This window comes from Tetranychus urticae, chromosome 3, assembly GCF_039701765.1.
Source record: "Tetranychus urticae isolate SD_2017Ah chromosome 3, NJAU_TeUrti_SD_1.0, whole genome shotgun sequence".
NCBI lineage: Eukaryota > Metazoa > Arthropoda > Arachnida > Trombidiformes > Tetranychidae > Tetranychus > Tetranychus urticae.
In genome coordinates, this window is record NC_142960.1 from 20,088,080 (window position 1) to 20,112,533 (window position 24,454).

The 24,454-nt window shown below is 30.5% G+C and overlaps 2 protein-coding genes and 1 long non-coding RNA gene across 4 annotated transcripts; 1 reads left to right on the forward strand and 2 right to left on the reverse strand.

Moving 5' to 3' along the window:
• Nucleotides 1-74: 74 nt before the first annotated feature.
• LOC107364965 (TBC1 domain family member 30) lies at nt 75-22,995 on the reverse strand. 2 transcript variants are annotated; one of them, XM_015932423.3, is made up of 11 exons: nt 22,018-22,995; nt 21,536-21,700; nt 9,793-9,920; nt 9,135-9,260; nt 8,085-8,270; nt 5,607-5,947; nt 4,210-4,315; nt 2,204-2,411; nt 1,690-1,902; nt 1,371-1,615; nt 75-1,300 (listed from the first exon to the last, which is right to left on the reverse strand). In XM_015932423.3, the coding sequence occupies exons 1-11, from the start codon at nt 22,622-22,624 to the stop codon at nt 386-388; spliced, it is 3,240 nt and encodes a 1,079-aa protein (XP_015787909.1). In that variant the 5' UTR covers nt 22,625-22,995; the 3' UTR covers nt 75-385. The 2 variants fall into 2 exon arrangements, with proteins under 2 accessions (XP_015787909.1, XP_015787910.1); XM_015932424.3 differs by lacking the exons at nt 21,536-21,700; nt 22,018-22,995 and adding an exon at nt 19,782-20,642.
• LOC149093573 (uncharacterized) lies at nt 22,715-23,780 on the forward strand. The gene is made up of 2 exons (XR_016199814.1): nt 22,715-22,854; nt 23,206-23,780. It is a non-coding gene; the product is annotated as an uncharacterized LOC149093573 (long non-coding RNA).
• Nucleotides 23,324-23,953, reverse strand: LOC107364966 (NPC intracellular cholesterol transporter 2 homolog a). The gene is made up of 2 exons (XM_015932426.2): nt 23,841-23,953; nt 23,324-23,780 (listed from the first exon to the last, which is right to left on the reverse strand). The coding sequence occupies exons 1-2, from the start codon at nt 23,911-23,913 to the stop codon at nt 23,416-23,418; spliced, it is 438 nt and encodes a 145-aa protein (XP_015787912.1). The 5' UTR covers nt 23,914-23,953; the 3' UTR covers nt 23,324-23,415.
• Between the last annotated feature and the right edge of the window lie 501 nt (nt 23,954-24,454).

Consider the following 24,454-nt stretch of genomic DNA (forward strand, 5'->3'; position numbering starts at 1 on the left):
AGTTCCAATTGTGACAGTTTACTCAATGATTGACCAGATAGAGCGGCTAAGAGTAAATTGAGTTGAAATATCAATTTAAACAAATCATCATTTTAATCATGATAGTTAATTGTCATAAATATAATATGAAGGACAAAACAAGTTCACAATTTTGTATCACTTTTAAGTTTACATTTGAAATATCAATATTCGCACTCACAATATATTGTTTTTTTTTTGAATAGAGAGGCAATTAAAATGAATAAAATATTGAAAACTTATATACAGATTACAGATTAATACCAAACAAATTGTCCAAGTCAATTAAATTAGGAGAATTGTAGATTAATTGATTGAATAGAAGGGTTTCAATGAAATTTTTGGATTCAACAATTTTATCAACAATTCAAGTTGAACTCAATGAAGATATCTTTTCATTCAGCTTTTGTATACACTGTTCAACACTTAAATCGGACAACTCTTTCTTAATTTCATCAATGTGATTAACTGCAATTAACTCGGTTCCATTGGTTGGCTTGATAAACTGTGAATTTGGTTTGGAAACAATTTCAGGTTCATCAGCAGTTTCCAAAGGATAGACCTCAGTTGAAAGGTTAATCACTTTATCCTCAACCGGTTCACCCTTTCTCCATATCTTTTTATTATTAAGGCAATTTTTGGCACTTATGCTATCACTTTCCAAATCATTATCGACTCCAAATTCAATCTCATTGGCCTGCTTTTTAGACTTCAATTTTCCCGTCCATTCTACATTGGTTTGTCCACTCGGATTGGATAAACCAGAATGGGTTACCAAACCAGCTAAATTGTTATTCCCATCATCAGTATTTAATTCATCCGAACTCTTGATAATGTTCATATTAATCTTAATGTTTTTGTTAATGTTGTTGTTGTTGTTGTCCTCTTCATCCTCGTCAATATCATCACACAGCTCGGTTGAACTTGAATCATCATGACATTCGCTGCTTAAAATACTGTTGCTACTTTTACTACTGGACGAGCTGGTCGAGACATGATAATCATCATCGTCATCACTATCAACTGAGCTTTCCTTTTTTGGTCCATCAAATCGTTTGATTGGCTTGCTAATGGTTAATCCAGAGCTGGATGTTGAATATCCAATAAAGGCTACTTCGGGTTCGTCCAAGCTGTTGTTGGCTTCAATGGACGACTCATGGCATATGCTTAATGAAGGTTCTGACATTTTACGAGCAATTCGATTCTTTTGCCTTTCTGAGCGCAAATCAGTCCAAAAGAGAGTCTCTCCTGATTCTGTTGCTTTGCTATCGACAGTCAGCTTCTGTAAAAATAGAAATGAAAAAGTGTAAATATTGGTTTAAACCTATTTTCAACATTTTGTTGGACATTACCTTTTCAGGCTTTAACATTGGATCAAGATTGGCCACTGTTTTTGATCGTTCGGTGAGAAATTTTTTATTGCCTGGACAGCGTCCAGATCCATTTGCAGATGCTACACTTCCAATGGTGGGTTGACGAACTGAACAGGGTTTTCTAGGTCGCTTGGCAATTAGAGCAGTTTTACCTTGCAATAAATGGTTCACTGTCATCGATTGTTTCCGGGAAACTGAATTTGTTTGAGCGTTTTGGAATCCCTCTGAAAGATGAGATTAGATAATGTTGAACTGATTTTCCAAAATATTTGGGTTGATCAACAATCATTATTCTTACCAATTAAAATGATATGAGCTTGCCTTTGACGCTCCTTTAGTTTCATGTATTGCTTTTTAAGAAGTGAAATGTCCAGACTCATACGTTGAGGGTCAATATTGGCAGAAGAGAGGAAATTTGTTGAGTTAGTGCCAATTGTCGTTCCAATCATCGATAGACTATTACTGAAACCATCAAGTGTTGAAGGTGATGTTGCTCGACTTCCACTTCGTTCTGTAATTCAAAAATGTAAATTTAGATTCAATACAAAGACAGAAACAATGATTATCTTTATTGCAAGTTAACTTGGAATAGCAAAAGGAATGAAAGATTTCTTTGAATAAATTCTTGAAGAATTAACTTCACTTCACATGACATTTGATATATTCTGTAATAATGTTTCGTCTTCTGAATATTTAATTTATTCTCATTGTAATTCTATAGTCAAGAGACAAATCAACCTGTTCTAACCCTAATGATGTTAGATTAAATTGAATTGCTTGACATTCCCCTTTTGATGCAAGTGTTAATTTACCTCGACTTCGATCTCCACTAAAAGCATTGGACAAACACCAACTTGCCACCATAATTGGATCGGTAGTTGAATCATCTTCTTCCTCATCACTGTAAAACAAATTAACTCCTTTCTTGACCAAAGAGGTTAAAGGCCTTATATTGAAGGTGTATTTTTCCCGAAAATCAGCTAATTGTGGAAACGGGAATGGTGCCATTGTACAAATTGTCTAAAGACGGAGAGGAAATAAATGTTAGAATCAAATTTAAGACTTAAATATTCAAGCTTTTCTTGTAAACAAATTGTTGACAAATTTGTTTAATTTTCACAAATTTTAACCAAATAAGTTGTTTCAGAAATGCAAGTAAATTGAACATTTCAAGCTCACATCTTCATATGAAGTGAAAATATTCAAGAAATGAATTTGTTTGAGCAAAATTAACCCAAAAAATAACTAAAATGTTGATGAGTTTGTAGCTGTTTGAGTTTAAATTGTAAACATTTTGTTTGCTTCAACATTATTAAATAATCATGAAATTACACTCAAACACAATTATTAAAAAGTGTTTCAATTTCAAAGGAAAATGTTACCAAAATTTAATGTGTTTAACATTTCGACATTTATTTCCAGAGGTTCCTTGTTTTTTTTGGTAAATAAAAAAGTCATTTTTGATGTTCAGTCAAGAAGACTGTTGAACTAAATTTAGGTCAATACTCGAAGGTACCATGCATTATATATCTATTGAAACCTTATCAGTTATGATAACTCTTTAGAGGAATGAATAAAGTTGTAAGAATGTAAACTTCAATTCTGAGTTTTGTTGTTTCATGTGAACATAAACAAGAAGAGACAAAGTTCCGCTTTTGGGATCAACCAAATTCATTTTATCCAAGTTACAATGACAATATTGACGAGAAAAAGGCAATTCCATGAATTACAGAAGCTCTGAACAGCAAAAGCTAAACACAACAAAAAAATGTAATACAATATTGAATCAATAAAGGCAAACAAATAATATCGAAACCAAATATTAAAATCAATCTGAACACTTGTAAGTCAAATCACTAAAGATTTTAAAATAGCTGAAACTATCAACAGCTTAAAATTGATTTATCCTGAAATACATTTCCTAATGAAAATGCCATTATTTGAAAATTATTAACCATTCAAAGTCAAATGATGTTATAAACGTCAAAAATATTGTTATTATACTGATTAAGACAAATTTATAGCTTGCAACCATAATTTGGTTATAAGCTTGTCTAAAACTGAATATTGCTTCCTTCAAATTTAATTGTCTAACAATTGTAAGACTTCAAGATGAAAAAAGGTCACAAATTTCCAACGGTAGAACGAAAACCAGGAAACCCATTTTAACCCGATTTCAACATCTAAGGTCTTGGGTCATTGGAGATGGAAATTTGAGTTTTGCTTCCCTTAATCGACCTGAAACATGGCCATTCTTATGTTAGCTTTAGTTTTGAACAACAAATGAATGGAATCAAAAACATGTTTTCATTGTTCTTTGAATTAATTCCCTGAATCTGTTTGGATTTGAATGAAATACAAAAGGTTATGCTTCCAAGTTTGGCTTTTCAACAATAATATTGTCTTTTATTGATTAAACAAACAGGATTGATTGTAAGGTAACCAGAAAGATTAATAAAATGGGTTAAATGAGTTTTATTAAGTCTTTTCAAAGCTTTTTGGCTTTTCCAAGGCAAACATTAAGAAATAATTTTGTTATATTTTGGGTTAATATGAAAGTAACAAATTGTTGTCATTTGATCGGTAAAAGTTCATCAAATCCCTGAGACTAACGTCATAATCATAATGTTAATAATAATAACTTTGTTAGGTTGGATAAAAATGTTTCAAGGTAAATAGTGAAATTAATGTGAACAGTTGAAATACAGCTTGGCTTTTGGTCAATTTTACCTCATTTCATCAACTCTTTTTCATCTTTAATTGGTCAATTTGGTTGAAGGAAACATTAAACAGATGAACAATTCAATTTGAAACTTACCTTGACAAGTTCATTTGTATCTCTGACTCCAAACTCCATCATTTCTCGTGTTAAAACTCCCATGATGCTGTAAAATTCATCAGCACTTTCAACATTGATGATTCGACTGGAATAAACAAAATGACAATTCAATTAGTTAAATGCAATTTTTCCTTCCCTATTGATTTAACCATGAAAACAAGTTGATTAATTTTTACCGATCACAGCGAAACCTTCAACATTTACATTTGGAATATATTTTTATATTCAATTTATATTTTATCCTATCAACTTTCGTCAATTTAAGATCAAAAATCAGATCAATTTCAAATTCAATTATATTTGCATCCAAACCTGAAATAAAAGATCAACTTTCAAAGAAAAACTCAAATTTGAAAAACCATTCTTTATCATTGGACTGATGGCTAACAAAACGACCAAGTTGAACCTGAGAACCTTAAATGAACAGCATTTCAATGAAAATTGTATTTAAGAACAATCTTCAGAAGTTTAATCACTAATCTGATGAGAAGAGCAAACTCGAATTGGTGAAATTTACTCGAAAATTTGTAAAATGTTCAAAAATAACCAAAAGATAAAAAAATTCCAGCTTTGAATGAACATTGAAAAAGCATTTTTCATTAGTTGAAAGCGTTAAAAACGAGCTTGTTGATTAAATAAAGCGTCATTTATCAAGATCTAACTTTCTGTTTCAATATTGTCTTGAATGCCTTGAGCAGTTTCAAGAATAACTTGAAAGTAACAAAAAGTGTGAAATGTTGCATTGCATGATTGAATCTCTGCAGGGAGTTTGGAATAAACTTGATAATTAAAAAGTACGCTTTCAACTTGAAGGTGGGAAAAATGTTGAACACCAATAATTATTGCATTCAATTTTCAAATTTTCACCCCTTGCTGGGATTGCAATTACATAGGGTTTATCAAAGGGATGTAGACTTATAATCGATTATATTTGCTCGAGTAAACACACAATGAACTATTTTTTTGATGAAAAACTGTTCAAAGATTAATCAGGTTCAGCTACAATAGAAGGGTGAACTTGAAACAAACGCCTACACTAAATACATCAAAGGCAAACCTTGTTCTACAATTCAGGTCAAGGCTGGGAATGATGAAAATTTGAGTGTCAAGATCATTCCAAGTGAAATGAAAGTCAATAATTGATCAAAATATTGCCAAAATTACGGTGGAAATTAAAAAAGACAAATTTCTTATGTCCATAACAATAACAATAAACAGCTTTTGCTGAAAGAGTTACTTGAAATAATTGCTTCTGTATGTAATTGAATTATTCATTGAGTGATATTTTGATGAATCCTAGTAAATGTAATATTTTTGTTTCTCAAGTTAATGGAAGTTAATTGTTAATGATAAGTTCAATTGTGGCCTTTACTTACTCTTGTAAACAATCCCAAATTGCTAAGGCAGTTCTGATAAGAATTTCATTTCCTTCCAAAAATATTAAATCCCAAATTCGGAGGACCAAAGGTTTGGGAAGACAATTTGAAAATAACGTTAGAAACCATTGCATGGTGAAAACGTTGACCAAAGGTGGCTCATAACTGGCTCCAGTGCTTAAATCTTGAGCTTCATTTTGAAGTTTATCCAGATGCTTTGAAAGTTGAGGTAATCGAAGTCGAAGTAGATCACGGAAAGCTGCCATATCGACTGATAAACCTCTCAAGTTGTTGGCAAAATAACTTGTTGGTAGAACACCTTCAATCAGGTAAATCATAACCTATGAAGCAAACAAAATGCAAATTAATAATAATTAGAGTCAAACAATTAGACAATATTTTACATTCAATGTAAATTGATTGGGTTATTAAAGATTTAAACATGCAATTTACTTCTCCAGTTTGTGAAACATTCAATTAATCCTTTTGTTTGTTTCATTATTGTGTCATTATTACAAAAAAGTGTCAAAAAAGATTATTATTTGTAGCAAAATTTGACACTGGATTAGACAAAAATGAAATTGGTTCAATAATTGGATATAAACTTAAGATATTTCATGAGCTTTCATGAGCATCAATGACAACGAACATATTAAATCCTAAAGTAAAGATACTTCGATAATGAGCATTCAAAGTATGAAAATAATCATTGCTGACATTAACCATTAAAATAACAAGCAGTTTCAACAGAAACTGCAACTTCTCAAGACGAAGCCATCAATTGAATCGATAGAGACAATTTAACATCTGAATGAGTGATTTTACGAAAATAATGAAACAATTATGGAAATGGACTGACTTTGAATCAAAACTGACTTGGATTTTATAGCCAACAATGATTTAGTGTCTTCTGATGTAAAAATTGACTTCACCAATTTCACTAATACAGTTCATTGGTGAAGTCAATTTTGGTGTTTACTGTTAGTGAAATATTTAAATTGTTTACATTGGATGTAGCATAAGTTGCAATTGTTTGTTCAAATTGTCTTTGAATCATTTCTGTAAACAGAATGAAAAACGTTCTGTTAAAAGTGATGTTGATTGAAATAACAAGTGTTGTCAATTTATCACCAGAATTGGTCAATTTTTTGATTTCATCTCATGAGCTTGAAATGAAATAACAATACACTTTTATGGTATTCCTATCGATTGCCTTCTCAATAAGTGTTTACATTGTTGTAAGTTAACCTCACGCAATGTGAATTGTAATGAGAGTGTCAACATTTGTCCCAATGAAACTATCAACTTGATTGTGGTTTTACAATATCAACAAAGGTAATTAAAGTGTACGAATTGAAAGTAAACTTTCCATTGAAAACTGTTATTCCAGTAAATTAAAGTTAACCATAATTACAACTAACCAGAGCATAATTAATTAGCAGAGACAAGTTAACAAGTAATGAACCTTGGCCAAACTCAACTGGACTTGAACAAAAGCTTCAAGTGTAAAAATATAAATTGCATTTGTATTTGGTAAGTGAAGTTGAAAAACGAAAGTAAATTTGATTAAAGAATCGGAATGGCCATAAAAACTGGCCATTTCCTCGATAAAAATGCAACAAAGTCTCTAAATAAAAATACATTTTGATATTGGTTGAAGCAACGGAAATGATGAGTAAAAGAGGGTCAACAAGAGGTCCAGTAGATGGTGGACTGATTCAATGGGTAAACCTACGCAACTGTCAGCTTTCCATGGAAGAAAAGTGTTGATCATTATTATCTAAGTTATTATTATTTCTATTATTCTGAGGGTTGTGAGTAAACAATCAGCCAACCATAAAGTTAACATGGTTATTCAACTTAAATTGGGTTAACCTTGGTTATCCATTTTACATGATGATGATGTTGATGAATGATGGTCAAATGGCAATGAAATTTGGAAAGGCAAATTGTACCCAAAATGTTGATCATCTTGTCGATTGTGTTAACCACACAGACACTCAACAGAGTGGACATTATCATTGATTAAATTGTGCTCATTTACACACAGGTCTGGTTGAAGGCAATCAAGTCTGTTGGGAGTTTTCCTGGTAATAACAAGCCTTGTTAACTGTAATGTTTTTATTGTTGTTTTCCCAGTTTCCTAACAAAATGTTGATAAAAATTGAGGTTATGCTGTTGCTGGGAATACATTGAAATAACCAAGTCAATAAGAAATGATAATCATGATGGAAAAGGAAAATAAAATTCAAAATAGTGACATAAAAGTTAACTCATCAAGAAATAATTTCTTATGTAAATTGAAGGAGTGATGATACTTTTACTGTCGCCAGCAACATTTCAATGGATAAATTGTTCAAGTGAAATATTTCAATATTAAAGAGTTGCTTTCAACAGTTGAATTTGTTTAGCATTCAACCTGAAGCTTGAATAATAATGGTCTTTAGGCTTGAAAATAATGTTAAACATTTGTATTACCTTCAAGGAATTATCGACATCCCAGTTCATCACTTCAAGTATTATTGCTGCCAACATGTTGAATCCCTGGCAATAGCCAACTCCTCTGTTCCAACGGGCAAAGGCAAGTAAAACTTGCTTGAGAAGAGCTTGGTTATGTTCAGAGTCTTCACCACTGAATAGACTGCAACCTGTTCGATGAAGATCCTGAAAGGTAAAATGGAATCCAATTTAGTCTGGAAATAACCAAATTTCATTTCAACCATTTCTCTCAACATTTCCCAATGCCATATGTTTAACAATTGTTAAGGAGATAAATTTTTGTTTCATGGAAATGCTGTGATGTTTTATTTCTTGGAAATGAAATATCTTTAATAACTTTGAGTGCTTCTTATCTGATTGCAATTTGAATAAGCCTTTTCAATATCTTCTTGAAATGAAAGAAATACATTTTTTTTCTTGAACAATTCAAATCACTCTCTTCAAGATGTTAACCGTTTTGAATGAACAGAAAAAAATATATCCAAGAGATTCAAGTAAAAGGTTGAAAATGTCCGTTCAAGATGTTTAATGTAATGTTAAAATGTTAAATGTCTATTAGATTCAAAGGATAAAGTGATTTTTATTAATTTTAAGTTATGATTAGACATTCAACTGTCAGCTTTTCAATGCTGAGTTAGAGCTTTCAACTGATCTGAAAATTCATTTTGACAAGTCAAGTTTATTTTGAAAGAAAAATTTTCCCTGAAATAAAATCATTTGCCCAAAAACACCAGATAATAAGAGAAGAAAAATTCCTGAATCGTTCAATTTTGAACATTCTGTAAAGAAGAAAAGTAAACAAGAAATGAAGATTTTCGTAGTTTCTTAGCATTTCCTTCACAGTTTTCAGAGAATCTGGTTTTTGAAATTCATTTTTTTTCTTCCATGAATCACATTCAACTGACAATTATCTGCTAATCAATTGTTAACTTGGAGTTGACTCAATGCTTCCATTGGCTCAAGTATTGAGAAGAAATTTTCATGAAAATGAAAACAGGGAAAGTTTCATGCAACTAGAATATTAATTACCTTGACAATCTGAGTTCCAAGGGAATCATCTTCAGGATTACATTTTTCATTGAAACAAAATTTGGACGTTTTACTCCAATTAATGTTACGACTTTCAATGAATCGCTCAGACAAGGTTAACCATAACTGAAACAGAGAAGGTAAAAGGTTAATGATTTATTAGATTTAATCTTATTGATCAATAATTTGATAAAAGCAACTGTAATGAATAAGGTCAACAGGTGAAAGAGCATTATCTGTAACTTGTAATAATATAAATGGTTAACAAGGTGAAGGTTGTTTCAAATAAGTTTACATGTTAATCTTGAAAGTTCATTATGATAAATGATGATCCAATAAAATCCCCAAAAGCATTCCTATCTAAGCCAACCCAAGTGTTACAAGTCAACATTTTGATTAACGTTAAATGCGGATAATAATGTAAATAGCAATAATCAAGGTAAAGGCGACACTCTGGTAATTACAATATTGACGTTGATAAATCTGGTAAAACTGGTGATAAGCTACAAGTTGAAATTATGTTCATGGAAATGAGAAAACTGAGTTTTCTTCTTCTTCTTCCCACCGTCAATCTAATAACTGATAACATTTGAGTTTTTTGTCCATTTATATTAATGAAGTCATTTCAATAATTGATTGGATACAATTTTATGATTACCTTTTTCCTAAACTCATTTGGTATTCCGCCAGGAAGTCGAGCAACCATTCTCATTGCATCATGCCATTGATTGAAACCAGAATCTCCTGGAATGGGTTCAATTGAGAATCTCATTTTGGTATCAACTCCTGTAAAAAAAACGAGAATCAAATTAATCACTTAAACTAATCATTGGGATTGTCATTTCAACTCCCACTCACAACTGATAATAATGTTCAAGAGCATTTTTAATACACAACTTGATAACTTGCAATTGTTGGTTAAAGGTTATAAAGTGTTAAATTGTAGGTTACAATTGCTTGTTAGTTTATTGTTAGACTGTCAACAATTTTTCTGATAAATTGTCTAATAATTTAGGGGCAATCCGATCAAGACAATTATTTAGATAAAAATTTCAATTAGATTAAAAACTGATAAGAAAGTGAATCTAATTATCACAAAAATTTAATCTCAATAATGTCCACCGGGAAAAATTTTTTAATTGGCGACAGACGCATGTCCGAAATGTGGATAAAATTGGTTGATCGGATCTTTGTAAATTAGTGACGTCACAAATTATTGAAATTTTATCTTATCTTATCTTTACAAACATTTTTATCCTAATTTTCATTCACATTTCTTGTTGATCGGATTGCCCCTTACTCGCAAGGTTTGCATGTTTAATTATGTATAATGGGAACATTTTCAGATCAAGATGTTCAACAGATGATGAATTGCTGTCTTAATTGGAGCACACACATTCAGTAAATTATGGATAAATTGCAACTTTCATCTCAATCAAATGTTAACCTTTTCAAGTTTAATCTGACGCTATTTTATTCATTTCTTGGTTGATAAACCATTCAATTGACTTTTCACTTTTTCAACCATTTTTAATGAAAGCAACGTTTAAAATACAGTTTTCATTAAATTAGGTTAAAGTAATTTTTAAGCTTCAGTATTGAGTTTAATTTTGAACAATAAAATCCCTGGAAATTCATTGAAACATTAAACAAACAGTTAAATGATTAACCATTTAGGCTAAATTTAATTACTGTTTGAGTTGAGTTGCACATTTATGCAGCATTAATTGTTAAATAAATTGACTGTTTATTGTTGTGATTTGCGAGTGAAATAAATGCTGAAATTAATGATCATTTCATTGAAGTTGATGTTCAACTTGAAATTGAAGGCAAATATGAGCTTGAATTTGTTTAATAATGAATGCAAACAAATTGATACTTTTTCACTTTCATATGATATTTTTATTGATATTTATATCAATTTGTGAATATTATTTTGACTTGAAATGTTATCAAATATAAATGGTAATATAATTGTAAATGTCAGCTTGATAAATGTTTCATTGTTGGATTAAGGGTCAACATTTGGTTCAACTTTGACTTTGGAAATAATTTCACCTTTTAAAGGCTTTTCTAATTAGTCTATCGATTTTGCTGAAATTTCACGATTCCAGTTGAAGATTGAACTGATAAAAGGATTGAATAAACGTTAATTAATCTCTCTGGGATTGAAACATTTTTCATCTAATTGAGATTGAACAAAGTTGATTCAACTTGAATCTAATTTTAACCATCTTTACAAAACAAAAAGGATTCATGATTGATACATGATTTGGTGTTATTTGATCATTGAAAGGTCACAGTTGAAAAGAGAGTTTATTTGACGAGTAAATACATTTTTTGTTTCATCCATTTTCACAGGTTGATTGAACTATCGACATGAAAATTTCATCAGATAAAGCGACTATCATGGACAAGTTTCAACGTCAACTTGATTTGAAAATTACAATTAGCAGAGTGGATAAAGCTGGGAAGCTTTAATCATTAATCTGAAGGGATTGAGTATTGAAAATGATTGAAGCAACAACATGATAAAAGTAACAAAATGAGATATTTGGATATTTTGTGAAAATTAATAATCCCAATGATGTTTGTTACAATTGATTACATTTACATATTAATCTTGATTCAGTTTAATTAATTTTTCCATTGGGTAATCGTCGGATTCCTGTTGAGTTATCTCATTCATTGAACAAGATTATTGAACTAGAAAATGGCATTTCAGTTAAACTGCAATTCCTATTTAAAATTGATGATAATCATGTAATCTCAGTGTTTAAAAACATGTTTAAATTGAATTGTTATTTTGTTGTTTTGTCATGAAATCCCATGAAAACAAATTCAATTGCATTTTCTGCTCAATCTATACAATATATAAAGTCAAACTATGAAATTTTTGCGGGAAGATTGTGACCAAACTAAAAGGATTCTAAAGAAAATTTTCACATCGAATGAAAGCCCTGATTGAACTTCAATTACGAAAAATAGTCAGAGCTTTCTCGGAATTCAGGTTACTGAGAAATCAGCGTTTAAACAGGGTAGGGGAAAAAATGCAGAATCCGTATCTTTTACTATTGACTTTGGGGGAAAAACTTTTTTTCATTCAGATTGATGGTTTATTGTTGGGCTAGGAGTTTATGTAAAACTGTCTTTCGAGCAAAGAGTAAGTTAAATATCTGGTGCTCTGTAACTGTGTAACTGTACAACTCTCAAAATCAACGAAAATTCTTTAGTTTTTCTCTTTGACAATGATTTTTCATCAACAGTTCGAGTCTTTAAATGTGGATTGAATTTATTGTATTCAGTGAAAAGAAATTTACGATCAGCCATGATCGGGGGCTCAGCTTGTAATACAGTCACCATTGAGATAATGCACCGCACTGGGAATAGCTTATTTTCACTATTCTTCGGGCAGCGTAATCCATGATTTTCAATCTTCCTTATTAGATGAAATTTAACCTTAAATTTTGCTTTAATCTGATTTTGCGAGTTTTTGGATTAAAATTTCACGAAAGAAAATTGAATTAAGTCAATTGATAATTAAAGAAATCGAATCAAAATTTGACGAAATTCAAAAGTAGATATAACTCCTCCTTAATAGGGGCCATTGAAAAAATGAGTGCATTATCTCGATGGTGCATTATCTCAATGGTGACTGTATTAATAAAACAAACAGGAAAATGAAAGACAATCACAAGTTTCCATTTCAATGTTTGGTTATATTAATGTTCACTCAATTGTCTGTTGTAATTAATTTGATCAACGATAATGAACAATACTAATTACAATGTGAAGCTTTAATCAAATGATTTATCTGGTAAAATCCCAGAGTTTGGGTTCAATAATGCTTTTGGCAAAATATTGCATTAACTCGGTTCTGTGTTAATCAAATTCATCTATTTTTCATCTGTTAATTGATGATAATCAATCAAAATGGAACCATGTTTGAAATGATTATCAGAAAAATAGTTCAATCATTTTAGATGATAAAATGTAAACTCTCGATGATGGTTAAACTGTTCAAGTTGACTTGCAATTTAATTGGGAAAATTAAATTTGAATCAACTCCAAGAGACGATTTAATTATCCAGAAATGGATGAATTCCGTTTCAGTTATTGAATTATGATAAAATCTATCAATTTTATAATGTTATGAAAAGCTGTGTTAAGACAAGATTTGAGTTTTACGTCATTTAAAACACTATTCAAGTGCATCAGCAAAATGAAATATTCAATTGAAAAGATTTCATTGAATAGAAATGATAAATTTTATAATTCCAGGTTAATTTGAATTTCAATTGAGCCTTCATTGGCCATTTCAATTTGAAATTCAACGCCGTAAATCAATTCAGTTGCAAACCATTGTTGGTGAACAATTGAAATGAAAATTTGGGTTAAAAATTGTTTCATAAAAAATGGGAAAAAAAGTCTTTTCTTCTCAACGTTTTTAAACCTTTTTTTGGGTTAAATTTTTCGTCCAATAAGCTCATTTTTGATCACATTAATACCTTTAATTAGTAAATCAGAGTTTCCCAGGTAGATAGATATTCATGGATTAGTCTGGAAGAATCTTGTAAAGATGATTAAGTTGATGCACCAAATTAACCGACATGATAAAGGAAGGAAATGTTAAAGGTTATTCTTATTAATAATTTATCTGAATAATCTGAATAATATAGTGAATGCATGAAAGTTAATAAATTGGAGATAATAGATGAACAACAATCTCAATTGTAAATGCAACAAAGCAAGCTTATCAATCATTTATAATGAATATCAACTTGAATTACTGGTCAAGTCTGGGAGTGAAAATTATTCAATTTTTTGGGTAAAATTTTCAATCATTATTGACATTGTTTCAGGTAAATGATAGCATGTTCATATTCAGAATAAATGTAAATGTTTGGAGATGATAATAAGATCAGTTTCGTTGATGACAACAACAACATTGGGTTAATTAAGGTAAAAAGTGAAAGCAAGTTTCTTGACAATCAACTGATCAGATGTAAGTTATACAGAAATGCAAATCAATTGTTGGTAAAGCTTTTATTGTAATGTATCTGAAAAATCGATCAAGAAATGAGTCGAGTTAAAGGTTATTACGATTACATCGGAATATATTTAGTTCAAAGGCTCATCAATTTAATGCTGCAATTTGACAAAACTATAACCTTTAAATGTCAAACAGAGGTCAACATTGAAATTTGAAACATAATTCAATGTAAAATATTGTGCAAATATTATTCATATTGCTTTCAATTTAAGTATTCAAATCATTTGGTTAAGATGGTGAAGAAAATTTCTAGATAAGATTTTGGGTCAATTATTGGGTTTAATTCTGGTTTGGTAAAATGTTAAGTTAAGTGCTTTCAACCGGTTAATTGTTAGACAATTGTAGTTCTGAATGTAGATACAATTGGTTTATTCAGTCAACAGGTGAACCTGAATTTCCCACTTCAAATTCTGGTTCTTTTTCACTATCAATTCTGAAATTTATTAAACTAAATTGATCAGCTTTTCCTAGATATTGTTTCAATTTTTACAACATTGAAAGATGAAATGTTAAACTCACAATTTGTCAGTCAAAATTGAATCCAGGCGCAGGTTGAATTTGGCTGCTTTCTTGGGTTCTATTGGTGAATTAATTGCTGTTCAAACTTTAATCTAATTGGTTGGCCATTAAATTAATTGATTCTTCATTGGCTTACTTAATTACTCGATGCACTAATGAGTTTTATGGTAAACAATAGATGGCAGTCAGCTGTTGAATTTTTATATTTGTATTGATTTTTTGGTGTTATTTTTCCTTCCATAAACCTTTAAGATTCAATTGTGAATAAAGTATAATAAAGCAATTAAAAATCAAATGTCGACTGTTTTGGTAATGGTTATTTGGCTCATCAAATGGTTGCTTTAATTATTTGGCTAATGTTCATTTTACAATGTAATTGGAAGGTCAGTAAATGATAATTTAACCATTATATTGTTGGCTTGAGCTAACAATAAATGTCCAATTGAAAGGTTGACTACAATTAAAAGGTTTATTGGGTTAAAATCAATTGATGCCGTCAAATTGATCGATATTAAGCGACTGTAAATGCCAATTTCTGGTATTGTTGCCATTAACATTGTCTTGCTTTAACATATTGTGTTTATTATCAATAATTGTAGCTAAATAATAAAGCAAAATAATCCAATGATACCTTTTAATCTAATAGTAACTTGAGGTGAATCTAAATCAATAAAGTAACAAGGATTGTGAAAAGGAGGAAAATAGTGGAAGTAAAATAGCCAGGTAACTTGAAGAAACCAGTAAGTACCAGAAAACCCATTTTAACAGTGAATCTCTCACAAGTTGAGACATTTTTACTCAACAATTTAACTTGAATGAACATTTTCCAGGTTCGAATCTCATTGAATGGTTAACTTATTTTTCCAATTGTATATCAGTTCAAATTATTTCAAGACAGTCAAGCATATAATCTGTAATCTTAATAGCAAACAAATGCAAGTATTTTGAAGCAAAAATTTAAATAACAATGTTTTGCTGAAAAAAATCGTTAGATTTTCTTTATTTAGATCAGTCTCAGAATGGATCAGATTTTCTTAGCAATGCGAGTCATTTGCACCAAGAAAATGGATTCACGAAAAGATACTTTGTTTCTGATTGAGGAGTGAAAACCATTCCAAGAAGCGAAATTTGAAAAAATTGAAAATCTATCGATTCTAACATTTCATTATAAGGTTATCTTAAGCTATACAAATGAATCGGAAGAGAATGAATTTTGCCTGAAAAGAAATGCATGAATCTTGAGGAAAATTTTTGCGGCAGAAAAGGTTACAAGTGTTGAATTGGCCAGAATTATTCTGATGGAATGCAGATTGGCTTAGTTAGTTATGAATCATGTGTATGAAGATGTTATTTGAAAAGTAGATGAAAAAATGTAACTTAAGGTTATACTTTGAATAAATTGACAAAGTTCTGGATGGAATGTTGATGGAATGAGAAACAAGTTTTAAGTTTAAAGTTGAACAAACAAAGTGATAATGAAATTTGGAATTACAATTCTGATCACAATTTTAGTTGAAAAATGTTATTAACACTGTTATATAATTGTAATTTTGATTAAACTTTAGATTTCCCTTTAACATTTCACCTTCAATTTTGGAATTAAATTTCAGTGTTGAAAATGTTATCGATATTTTATATCATGATACTTATAATGAAGTGCACAAAATGGCTCAGCTTTTCAATGTTTTTTCACTTTGAAATTTTTTCTAACTCAACTTTTCCATTTATCAAGTTGTGAAAAATTCAACAATCATCTGTAATGATCATCATTTGAACGTCAATTTTTGTCAACTCTTTGATAACAGTAAATGCAACACTTTCAATCTGTCAAAACTTTCTGAATTGGCAGAAGGCAGAAAAGAGTTAAAACACATTTTCATGTTAATAATTGTCTCCAAGCTATTCTAGTTTCATGTTAAAATGTGAATCACATTTATCATTATCTATTATTAATACTGAAACTTTGAAAGGTGAACACAAATGAAAATTGAATGAGCAAATAGAGTAATTCATTGACTTTGATTACAGATCAAATTCAGTATCCATTTGAAATGGGTTAAAATCTGTAAGTTATTTCAGATTTAATAACAATTTATAAATTTACAAAAAAGGTTAACATTTTGATCGTTTTTGAAAATAAAAGTTCATTTACTTTTGAAAATGTTCATCTGAAAAATTTATCATTCTTATACTGAACAGTTTCGGGTGAAAATCGAGAAAGATCAATTCATTGAATACATCGACATGAGACGTGAAAGTTATTTTGAAATTGAAGAAATTCCAAGCAACGAATTAGCAACGATGGACTGACATTTCCATGAAGAATCGACTGAACTTGTGTGGAAATTAACTCCATTGTTCTTGTACAGAATAAACATTCAATGGCAAACTATTCATGATACGATTCTTAACAAAGAACCAATTATCAACCAGAATTTGATGAATAGGCAAATACTAATTGGAATATTCTTGAGGATGAAAATTTTCCGTGTAAAAGTTGAACCATAATTAGAATCGAGTTAAGAATTGATAACATTTCGTGCAATTTAATGGATCTTATAATTTGGTAAATTGTCTGTCTTTTATTGAAAAGCTGTTGAGTTTTCCGATATTTGAAACTGTTAAGATTGTCTTTAAGTAATCAATAATTGCTTGTTGACAGTTGAGGATTGAAGTGTAAAAGCTTGAGTCACTTTGAACGATTTTTGATATTGATAATGAATTTAAAACTGGTTCAGCTTGGAGATTGTTTCAAATAGAATTGATTTTCAGCTATTTCCTCTTTATCATTTATCTATTTTTAAATAAAAGGATCGACATCATTGAAATCCATCAACGAATGAATGATATTTGCTGATGGATTTTGTTTCAATTTTTTTTATATTTTGGATAATTTGCTTTTCCAACTTCAACCCATTTCATGATCAAATATTTAAATATTCAAGAATGCAACAAAATCAAGATGAAATACATGTAAATAATGATTATTTAATAAACATGTAAAGAAACCTGTGAAGCACATTCAAAGGGCCAACATTTGAAAAAAGCATCCAAGTTAAACAATTTGCTAATCATCAAATTTTACACATATTATCATCATTAACCTTGATGATGTAAAGAGGAAGTAAGACAGTAGCGTCTCATCATCATCATCTTCATCATTATCTCTTCTAATGAATATCACACTTGAATAACTGGGGAAACAGATGAGGATTGCTCTTTGTGCTTTTCAATAACACTTCATCAGGTAAAGAAGGTAAATGGATTCTGGAAACATCAATCAAATGAATTCTCTGGTGACAGATATGATTGGACGATCTTTTCCTTCTTCACCAGAAAACACTCATTTAACAGCGATAAAGATGCAATGATCAACTGGAAATGATAAAGATGAACCATTTCATCATTTCAAGTATTGAACAAAATCATCACCTTTATCCTTCCAATCCCTTATTAAGGCTATTTGAAGGGAAAACCCAATCAATTAAATCATAAATCAATAATAATCAGCTAACCATTGGACTGGTTGCAATGGAAAGGTTGAACAAAATGAAAAATTTGACAATAACAACTGTAATATGTGCGATGAAAAAGCGTGGGTAAAATATTGACTAACTCAGCTTCAGACTAATGTAAATATGAAACTTATTTGTTTCAACATTTTTATCATTTATATATTTATCATATTCAAAAATTACATTAAAGTATTCAATATTGAGTGACCAGGAAAAGATAACATGTAAAATGATTTTTCCTGCATTGAGTTTGGTTAATGGATCATATGAATCGGAATCACTGGCATCAAAATTTATGGTTATTTTTGTAGCTAATTTCAATGCGATTAATGAGTGAAATCAATTGGTGATACAAAAGAGTTGATCATTGATGGGTTACAAAATGATAACATTGTATTAGCATTATATTATTGAAACTGGTTAGCAAAGATAACAAAGCAAAATTGAATATTTTCACTCAGAATCTGTCTAGCAATGATAAGAACGTGATTTCATTTAAATTTGGTAAGATTAATGAAAGAAAATGCTTTAAATTTTATATTGAACATGGGAAACTTTTAATTTCATGAGAAGTCAAAAGATGAAAATATTTCAAAAAGATGAAAGATTTTTTATAATCCTGGTTTTTCAATTTCACCAAAGCACATTGAGATTATTCAATAATGCATCTTTTTATCAAATGTAATATTTCAGAGTCTCAGCTATTGAGCTAAAATTCAACCTAAGCTCAGATTAACCCAATCAACCAGACTGATCCTTGTCCTAACTTAACCGTCCTTTGAAAGCGTCTATTCACACGACTGGTTTGTTAAGTAAATGGTTGAAAATAATCGCTCCTGAAATAATCAAATCATTCTGATTTGGTTAATCTAATAGAAAATGAAAATGAAATAAATTTATACAGAAAGTAGGAAACATTTCAAACTAACTTCACAAAATTCATTCTCCTTGAGCAAAGCTATTTCAGTATTTTTTCTGGTCTTTTTACCATTCTTTTCTTAATCTGTAATCTGGTTAATTTTCATGGATGTAGTTTGACTTTCATTTTTCATTCTAATTCTGGTTCCTTTTAATGGTAACAAATGTTTATGGGAAACTTTCATGGTTTGTTATCCATTGTATTGATTGTTATTACTAAGGATTGGCCATTGTTCATAAACATTGTATTTCATCAAATTTATTATTAACCAGGGAAAAAATAGGTTCAAAGTTGACCTTTATCTGGTTATTCAGGGTTATCCAACAAGTAAAATAAATATCAATATAACAAGTAAACCAGGTTTACCAGAAATGATAAGTTGCTGTCAGTTTCATCAAAACTTTTCACTCCCAATCATTTGTAAGTCACAATCATTATAACTTGCCTACAGAAATGATATTTTTCTGGTTAACAATAAATGTTGGTGATTAGTAAGATGTTAATCATTGTGCTCTGATGAACAATTGATCAATGGCTGTTAACAAGACTTGAAAACTTAATTAATCAGTTGTGATCATATTTAGTCTTGTTACAATTTGTAAGTTAATTAAGGGAAGCAGCAAAAAATTAATTAAACTTACCACTGGAGGATAATTTTCTTCCAAGATTTAATATTGCTGAGTTAATCATTTGGCTCATGATTAGAAGGGTTTAAATGGTGATTAGTTGTTATCTTTGTTAAATATGATTAATGGGAAGAAGAAGACTGGATTAACAGGGAATTTTGTATTCAACTAATTGAATTAAATTGTGTTGAAACAATGGTAAATGGTTTTAATTTTGAGATGGAAATTAACTATTCAATTGAATGGTAACAATCAACTACCATCATCTTTACAGACAGATGATGATTTTCAGAGTGGTTGATGATAAAGATGGGAAACAATTAATGGAAACATGAGTTATTGATGTTGATTACAGTTACCAGGGTAAATTAATATTTGTCAATGCTGGTTAATAATGTGTTTGGTTTAATCACAAACCAGAAATAGGGAAACACAGAATCATCATTGAATGGTTTTTATGGATGAAGATGATGATGATTATTGTTGTGATGTTAAGTGTTCATTTCAAGAGGTGGATTACAAAGGTAAGTGTATTTATCAATATGGTTAACACATTAGTATAAAAGGATTGAGAGTTGTATTTTTATAGACTTGCAATACTAATCAAAAGAGTCAAGTGTGTGTTAATTTTACTGTTTTACTGGATATTCAAGTCCATCGAATGTGTGAATGCAACAGAAACATGGGAAATCAGATGTTATATGAAATGAAAATATGTTTATATAAATATTACAACGATATTTATGGACACAGAGCAAAAAATGAGGCAAAAGGAGAGATTCAGAAATGAGAATAGCAATTGTGGAGAAATTATTTCAACATTTGCCAGTTTTCAAGTTGACTCATGGATTTTGTATGTTTCCACTGAATCATCTGATCGACAATTGAAACTCTGAACAGTGCAACCTGTGCTTTTACGCACCGGAAGATTTATCTTCCTTTTGCATTTAGTTTTCACTTATTCTCACAAAATATTTATCATCGTAATTCATTTTATATATTGTTGTAGAGTGAGTGAGGGAAAGAGTCAGGGAAAGATTCAGAGAGAGAGGAAATAAAAGTAAAGACAAAATCGATCGACCTTCATCTGAACTGAACGCAAACTCAAGTCTTTACTAGGAAATGGGAAAAATAATGAATTTGTTGTTCTGTCTTGTTGCTCCCTCTGTTGTCTGGTTTTTAAACTTTTAACCCAACTTGGGTAACCGAAGTTGGGTTAATTGGTTTGAAAACCAGAAATCGGTTACTATTTTTATAATTGTTTTACATTTAATTTTAATCTTGTGGTATTAATTATTTTATTATTGAGAGATTTATTGTTATTTTCTGTGTTACTCTGAATTTGTGACAAGGATTAATTGGTATTAACTTGGTAACTCTTGTTGTGTTGCTCTTGATGTTAACTTGATTAGCATAGTCTTTTATTTCGTTAGAGGATCCCTAATGTGAATTATTTTTTTTTTCATTTGAATACTTGATTGTATTGACCTCTGTTTAATGCTGTTGACATTTCAGTTGATTTAACTCGCTAATCTAATTATCATTGGTTTTATATCATTATGTAAATGTAGTGATACATCTGCATTAAGTCTGAATAAACTTGATGCTTTTTTTGTTTCCAATGATTTGAATAGATTGGTGGCTAAAGAAATTGGTTTCCTTTCTGATGAGATGGATTAACTTTAACACAGAGTTTATCAAGGAAATGGCTTGATATGAGGTTGATGTTTGAATTGGGATTAATTGGTATTATGCATGGATTTGCTTACGTCGTTTAGGAGATATGGCTTGGAGAGCAGCGGTTATTATGTCGAAAAATTGTCCTCTTTGAAAATGGAGTCGATCTTTTTTCTTTAAATGATGCAGTAAAATTGTATTCATCCTTTTAATATCACATTCCAGTGTACTGAGTAATAGCTGAAGTTCACAAATATCTGATGAGATGAAAAAAATGGGTAAGAAAGCAAGCTTGGCATCAAGGGAATAATAAATTTTACAATCGACGGTCAAGATGGTCTTCAGTAAACTAAAAATAGACTCAATTTGACAACATCAATTGGCTTGTAATTAGTTTGCAATGTTGGATAAAATATTGTTCAAGTGTCAATTAATGAGGCTAATTTTCTCAATTGCTCATCAAAAACAGCCAATTCTAACACTGACACATCTAGTTCAGATAAATGTTTACAAAGGCAGCAACAAATGCAAACAGCTTTTTCTATTTGAACCAACTGGCGTGTAATTAATTTACCTTTGGCAAGTAAATTTGCTTTTCGTACGTGAGGTATTCGGTAGGTAAAGTCAGGAGGTGAAAGGCTACTTGTATCTGATCCTCGACTACAACGTCTTCGATAATCAGTTTTCCTTAAAGTAAAATGGATATCATTCAACAATTGGTCAACCAAGGATCCGGAGCGAGTTTGTTTATGATAAGGTAACTTGAGACTCTCATTGCATACTCCTATTGAATTGGATCGGAAAAGGGTTGTTGATTGTCCATCAAACGATTTATAATCATCATCAGCAATGTCATCATCATCATTATCTGTTAAATATGGCGATTGGTTTAAAGTTTCATCACTTGAGTAAAAAAGCTTTGGTGATCCTGGTGGAGTCCGATATTCACTTGCAGTATCTTCACAATACAATGTATCATTGTCATCATCATCATCATCACCGTAATCATCATCAAAACAGTTGTTGACATCTTCAAAAATCAGTGGGTCACCGTTGACATTGTAATTCCCATTATTATCATCTTTCGTCTTTAACAGATCATCTTGCGATACACTTTCATTGTCCAATAAAATGTCTTCCCACTCTAAGACGCCATTGGATGGTTCACCTAGTGATGTCATCGAACAGACTGGTTGGAAACAGAAAATAAAAATGTCAGACGATGAGTAAAGGCTTAACCAAAAGGATCAAAGTTGACTGTTTTTGATTACAGTTGTTGTTGACACTGTTAATTAATTAGAGACACCAGAATCACCAACATTATTTCAGCCTGGATCACTGTGAGCAATGTTTTACTTAATTTGTGACTACGGAATTGTTGATAATTGTTTATAAACACATTTATAAAAAAGTAAGTTCAAACGTTTTTTTCTCTCTCTGTTTGTTTGGTTGCAGTCTAAAATTGTATCACTGGTTATGAGTTTAATTAGTGAAGGAAAAGATGGAAAGAAAAACATGGAAAACAATATCGTTATCATTATCATACAGGTGAAAGTCTTCTGTATTTATTTCTCTTTTCATCCTGTGTGCTTTTCATCCATTCTGTGTCTTCCTTTTACTCTTTAATCAGCCTTCGTTTTCACCACCATTATTGTCTTTCGTATCATTGTTATTCAATTAGAGTTACCTTTCCTCCACTCATTATCATTTACAATTTACAACCCTGATTGAACCAATTTTATTGCTCTTTTACTTTTCTTAGACTCAATTTTTTCTCATTTCAACGAGGATTACAAAAACCGGGATCAATAAGGACCTTTTACGAATATCATTTCGGGTTGGAGACGTAATTGTAAGCAAAGAAATTCAAATGGAAACAATTGATATGCTGAATGATTCATTTAATTACATTTATTGGTAAATGTGATACTAACAACCTAGTCGGTCAATCGTTTAATACATCATAACATGATTATTTGATGGAAACAGGGAAAGTAAAACAAATAATGTTTTCGCCTGTAGGAGTTTTCAAATTGTACTTGACTCGAGTTCGGATCGATGGATAATCGGCCAAAATAGGTGTGCTGAATTTGTAAGTGTATTTTTGACCTTTCTTCAATGGACATTCAATGTTTACTCCACAAATTTTGTCAGGAGCCTTACCCCAGGGTTGCCATACACCAAACAAACGAGCAGAAACCGCAATAGTTAAATCATCTGTATCAACGGGAGATTCGAAGTCAGCCTCAAATGTAACATCTTTTCCCTTGTAAAGTGTACAATCGTCAGCTTCACATCCTACTACATCGACCTTTGTTGGACCATGCAAATCATCGGCTGCCAATAAAAAACATGATTAGTTATGTTGAATGGTAACAATTTAAATATTTTACTTACAGCAAACATCGAAATTGACTTCTCCAGCAAACGAAGTGTTTATTAAAGCTAACAAAAGAAATAAGTAAATCATTGTTGCAATATTATTGTTGATTGTTGAAACAAAATGTAAACCAATTGTGATTCAATGTTCCCGGATTACAATTACTTTATACCTAATGGAACAAAGGATCTCTGATATGCCATTTTTAATTCGTTATCATTATCAATTCAATTGTTTAGTTCTTTTATCGAGATTAATCACGCAAAAATCCCCAGAAATTTCATTTATCACCTTGTTAAGTATCCGAGATATTTAGCATTGTGATTCTCTCCGATCAACTGATCAATGTATGGCAAATTTTTAATCAACAATGTTCTCTAAAAGAGATTTTCAAGTTTATCGTTAATTTTCAGCTCTTCTATTATTTTCACGCTCACAATTTATTTGCAACCAGTAAAATTTGATAAGCGTCAGCGTCAGTACACGAGCATCGAGAAAATTCATTTGAATTATTAATCACTACAATGTCATTATTTGTTAGAGCTTTGAGTTCAATGAAAAATAGATAACTCGCTTTTACATATTTCAATAGAAATTGCTAAAGTTAGATTTTCTAGAATTTGATTATAAA

Coding starts and splice junctions, on each gene's coding strand:
- LOC107364965 (XM_015932423.3), bottom strand. CDS start 22,624: ATGACATCACTAGGTGAACCATCCAATGGCGTCTTAGAGTGGGAAGAC. Junction 5,948..8,084: donor ATGTCGATAATTCCTTGAAG/GTAATACAAATG, acceptor TTTGCTTCATAG/GTTATGATTTACCTGATTGA. Junction 4,316..5,606: donor ATTTGGGATTGTTTACAAGA/GTAAGTAAAGGC, acceptor TGTTTATTCCAG/TCGAATCATCAATGTTGAAA.
- LOC107364966 (XM_015932426.2), bottom strand. CDS start 23,913: ATGATTTACTTATTTCTTTTGTTAGCTTTAATAAACACTTCGTTTGCT. Junction 23,781..23,840: donor AGTCAATTTCGATGTTTGCT/GTAAGTAAAATA, acceptor TTTTATTGGCAG/CCGATGATTTGCATGGTCCA.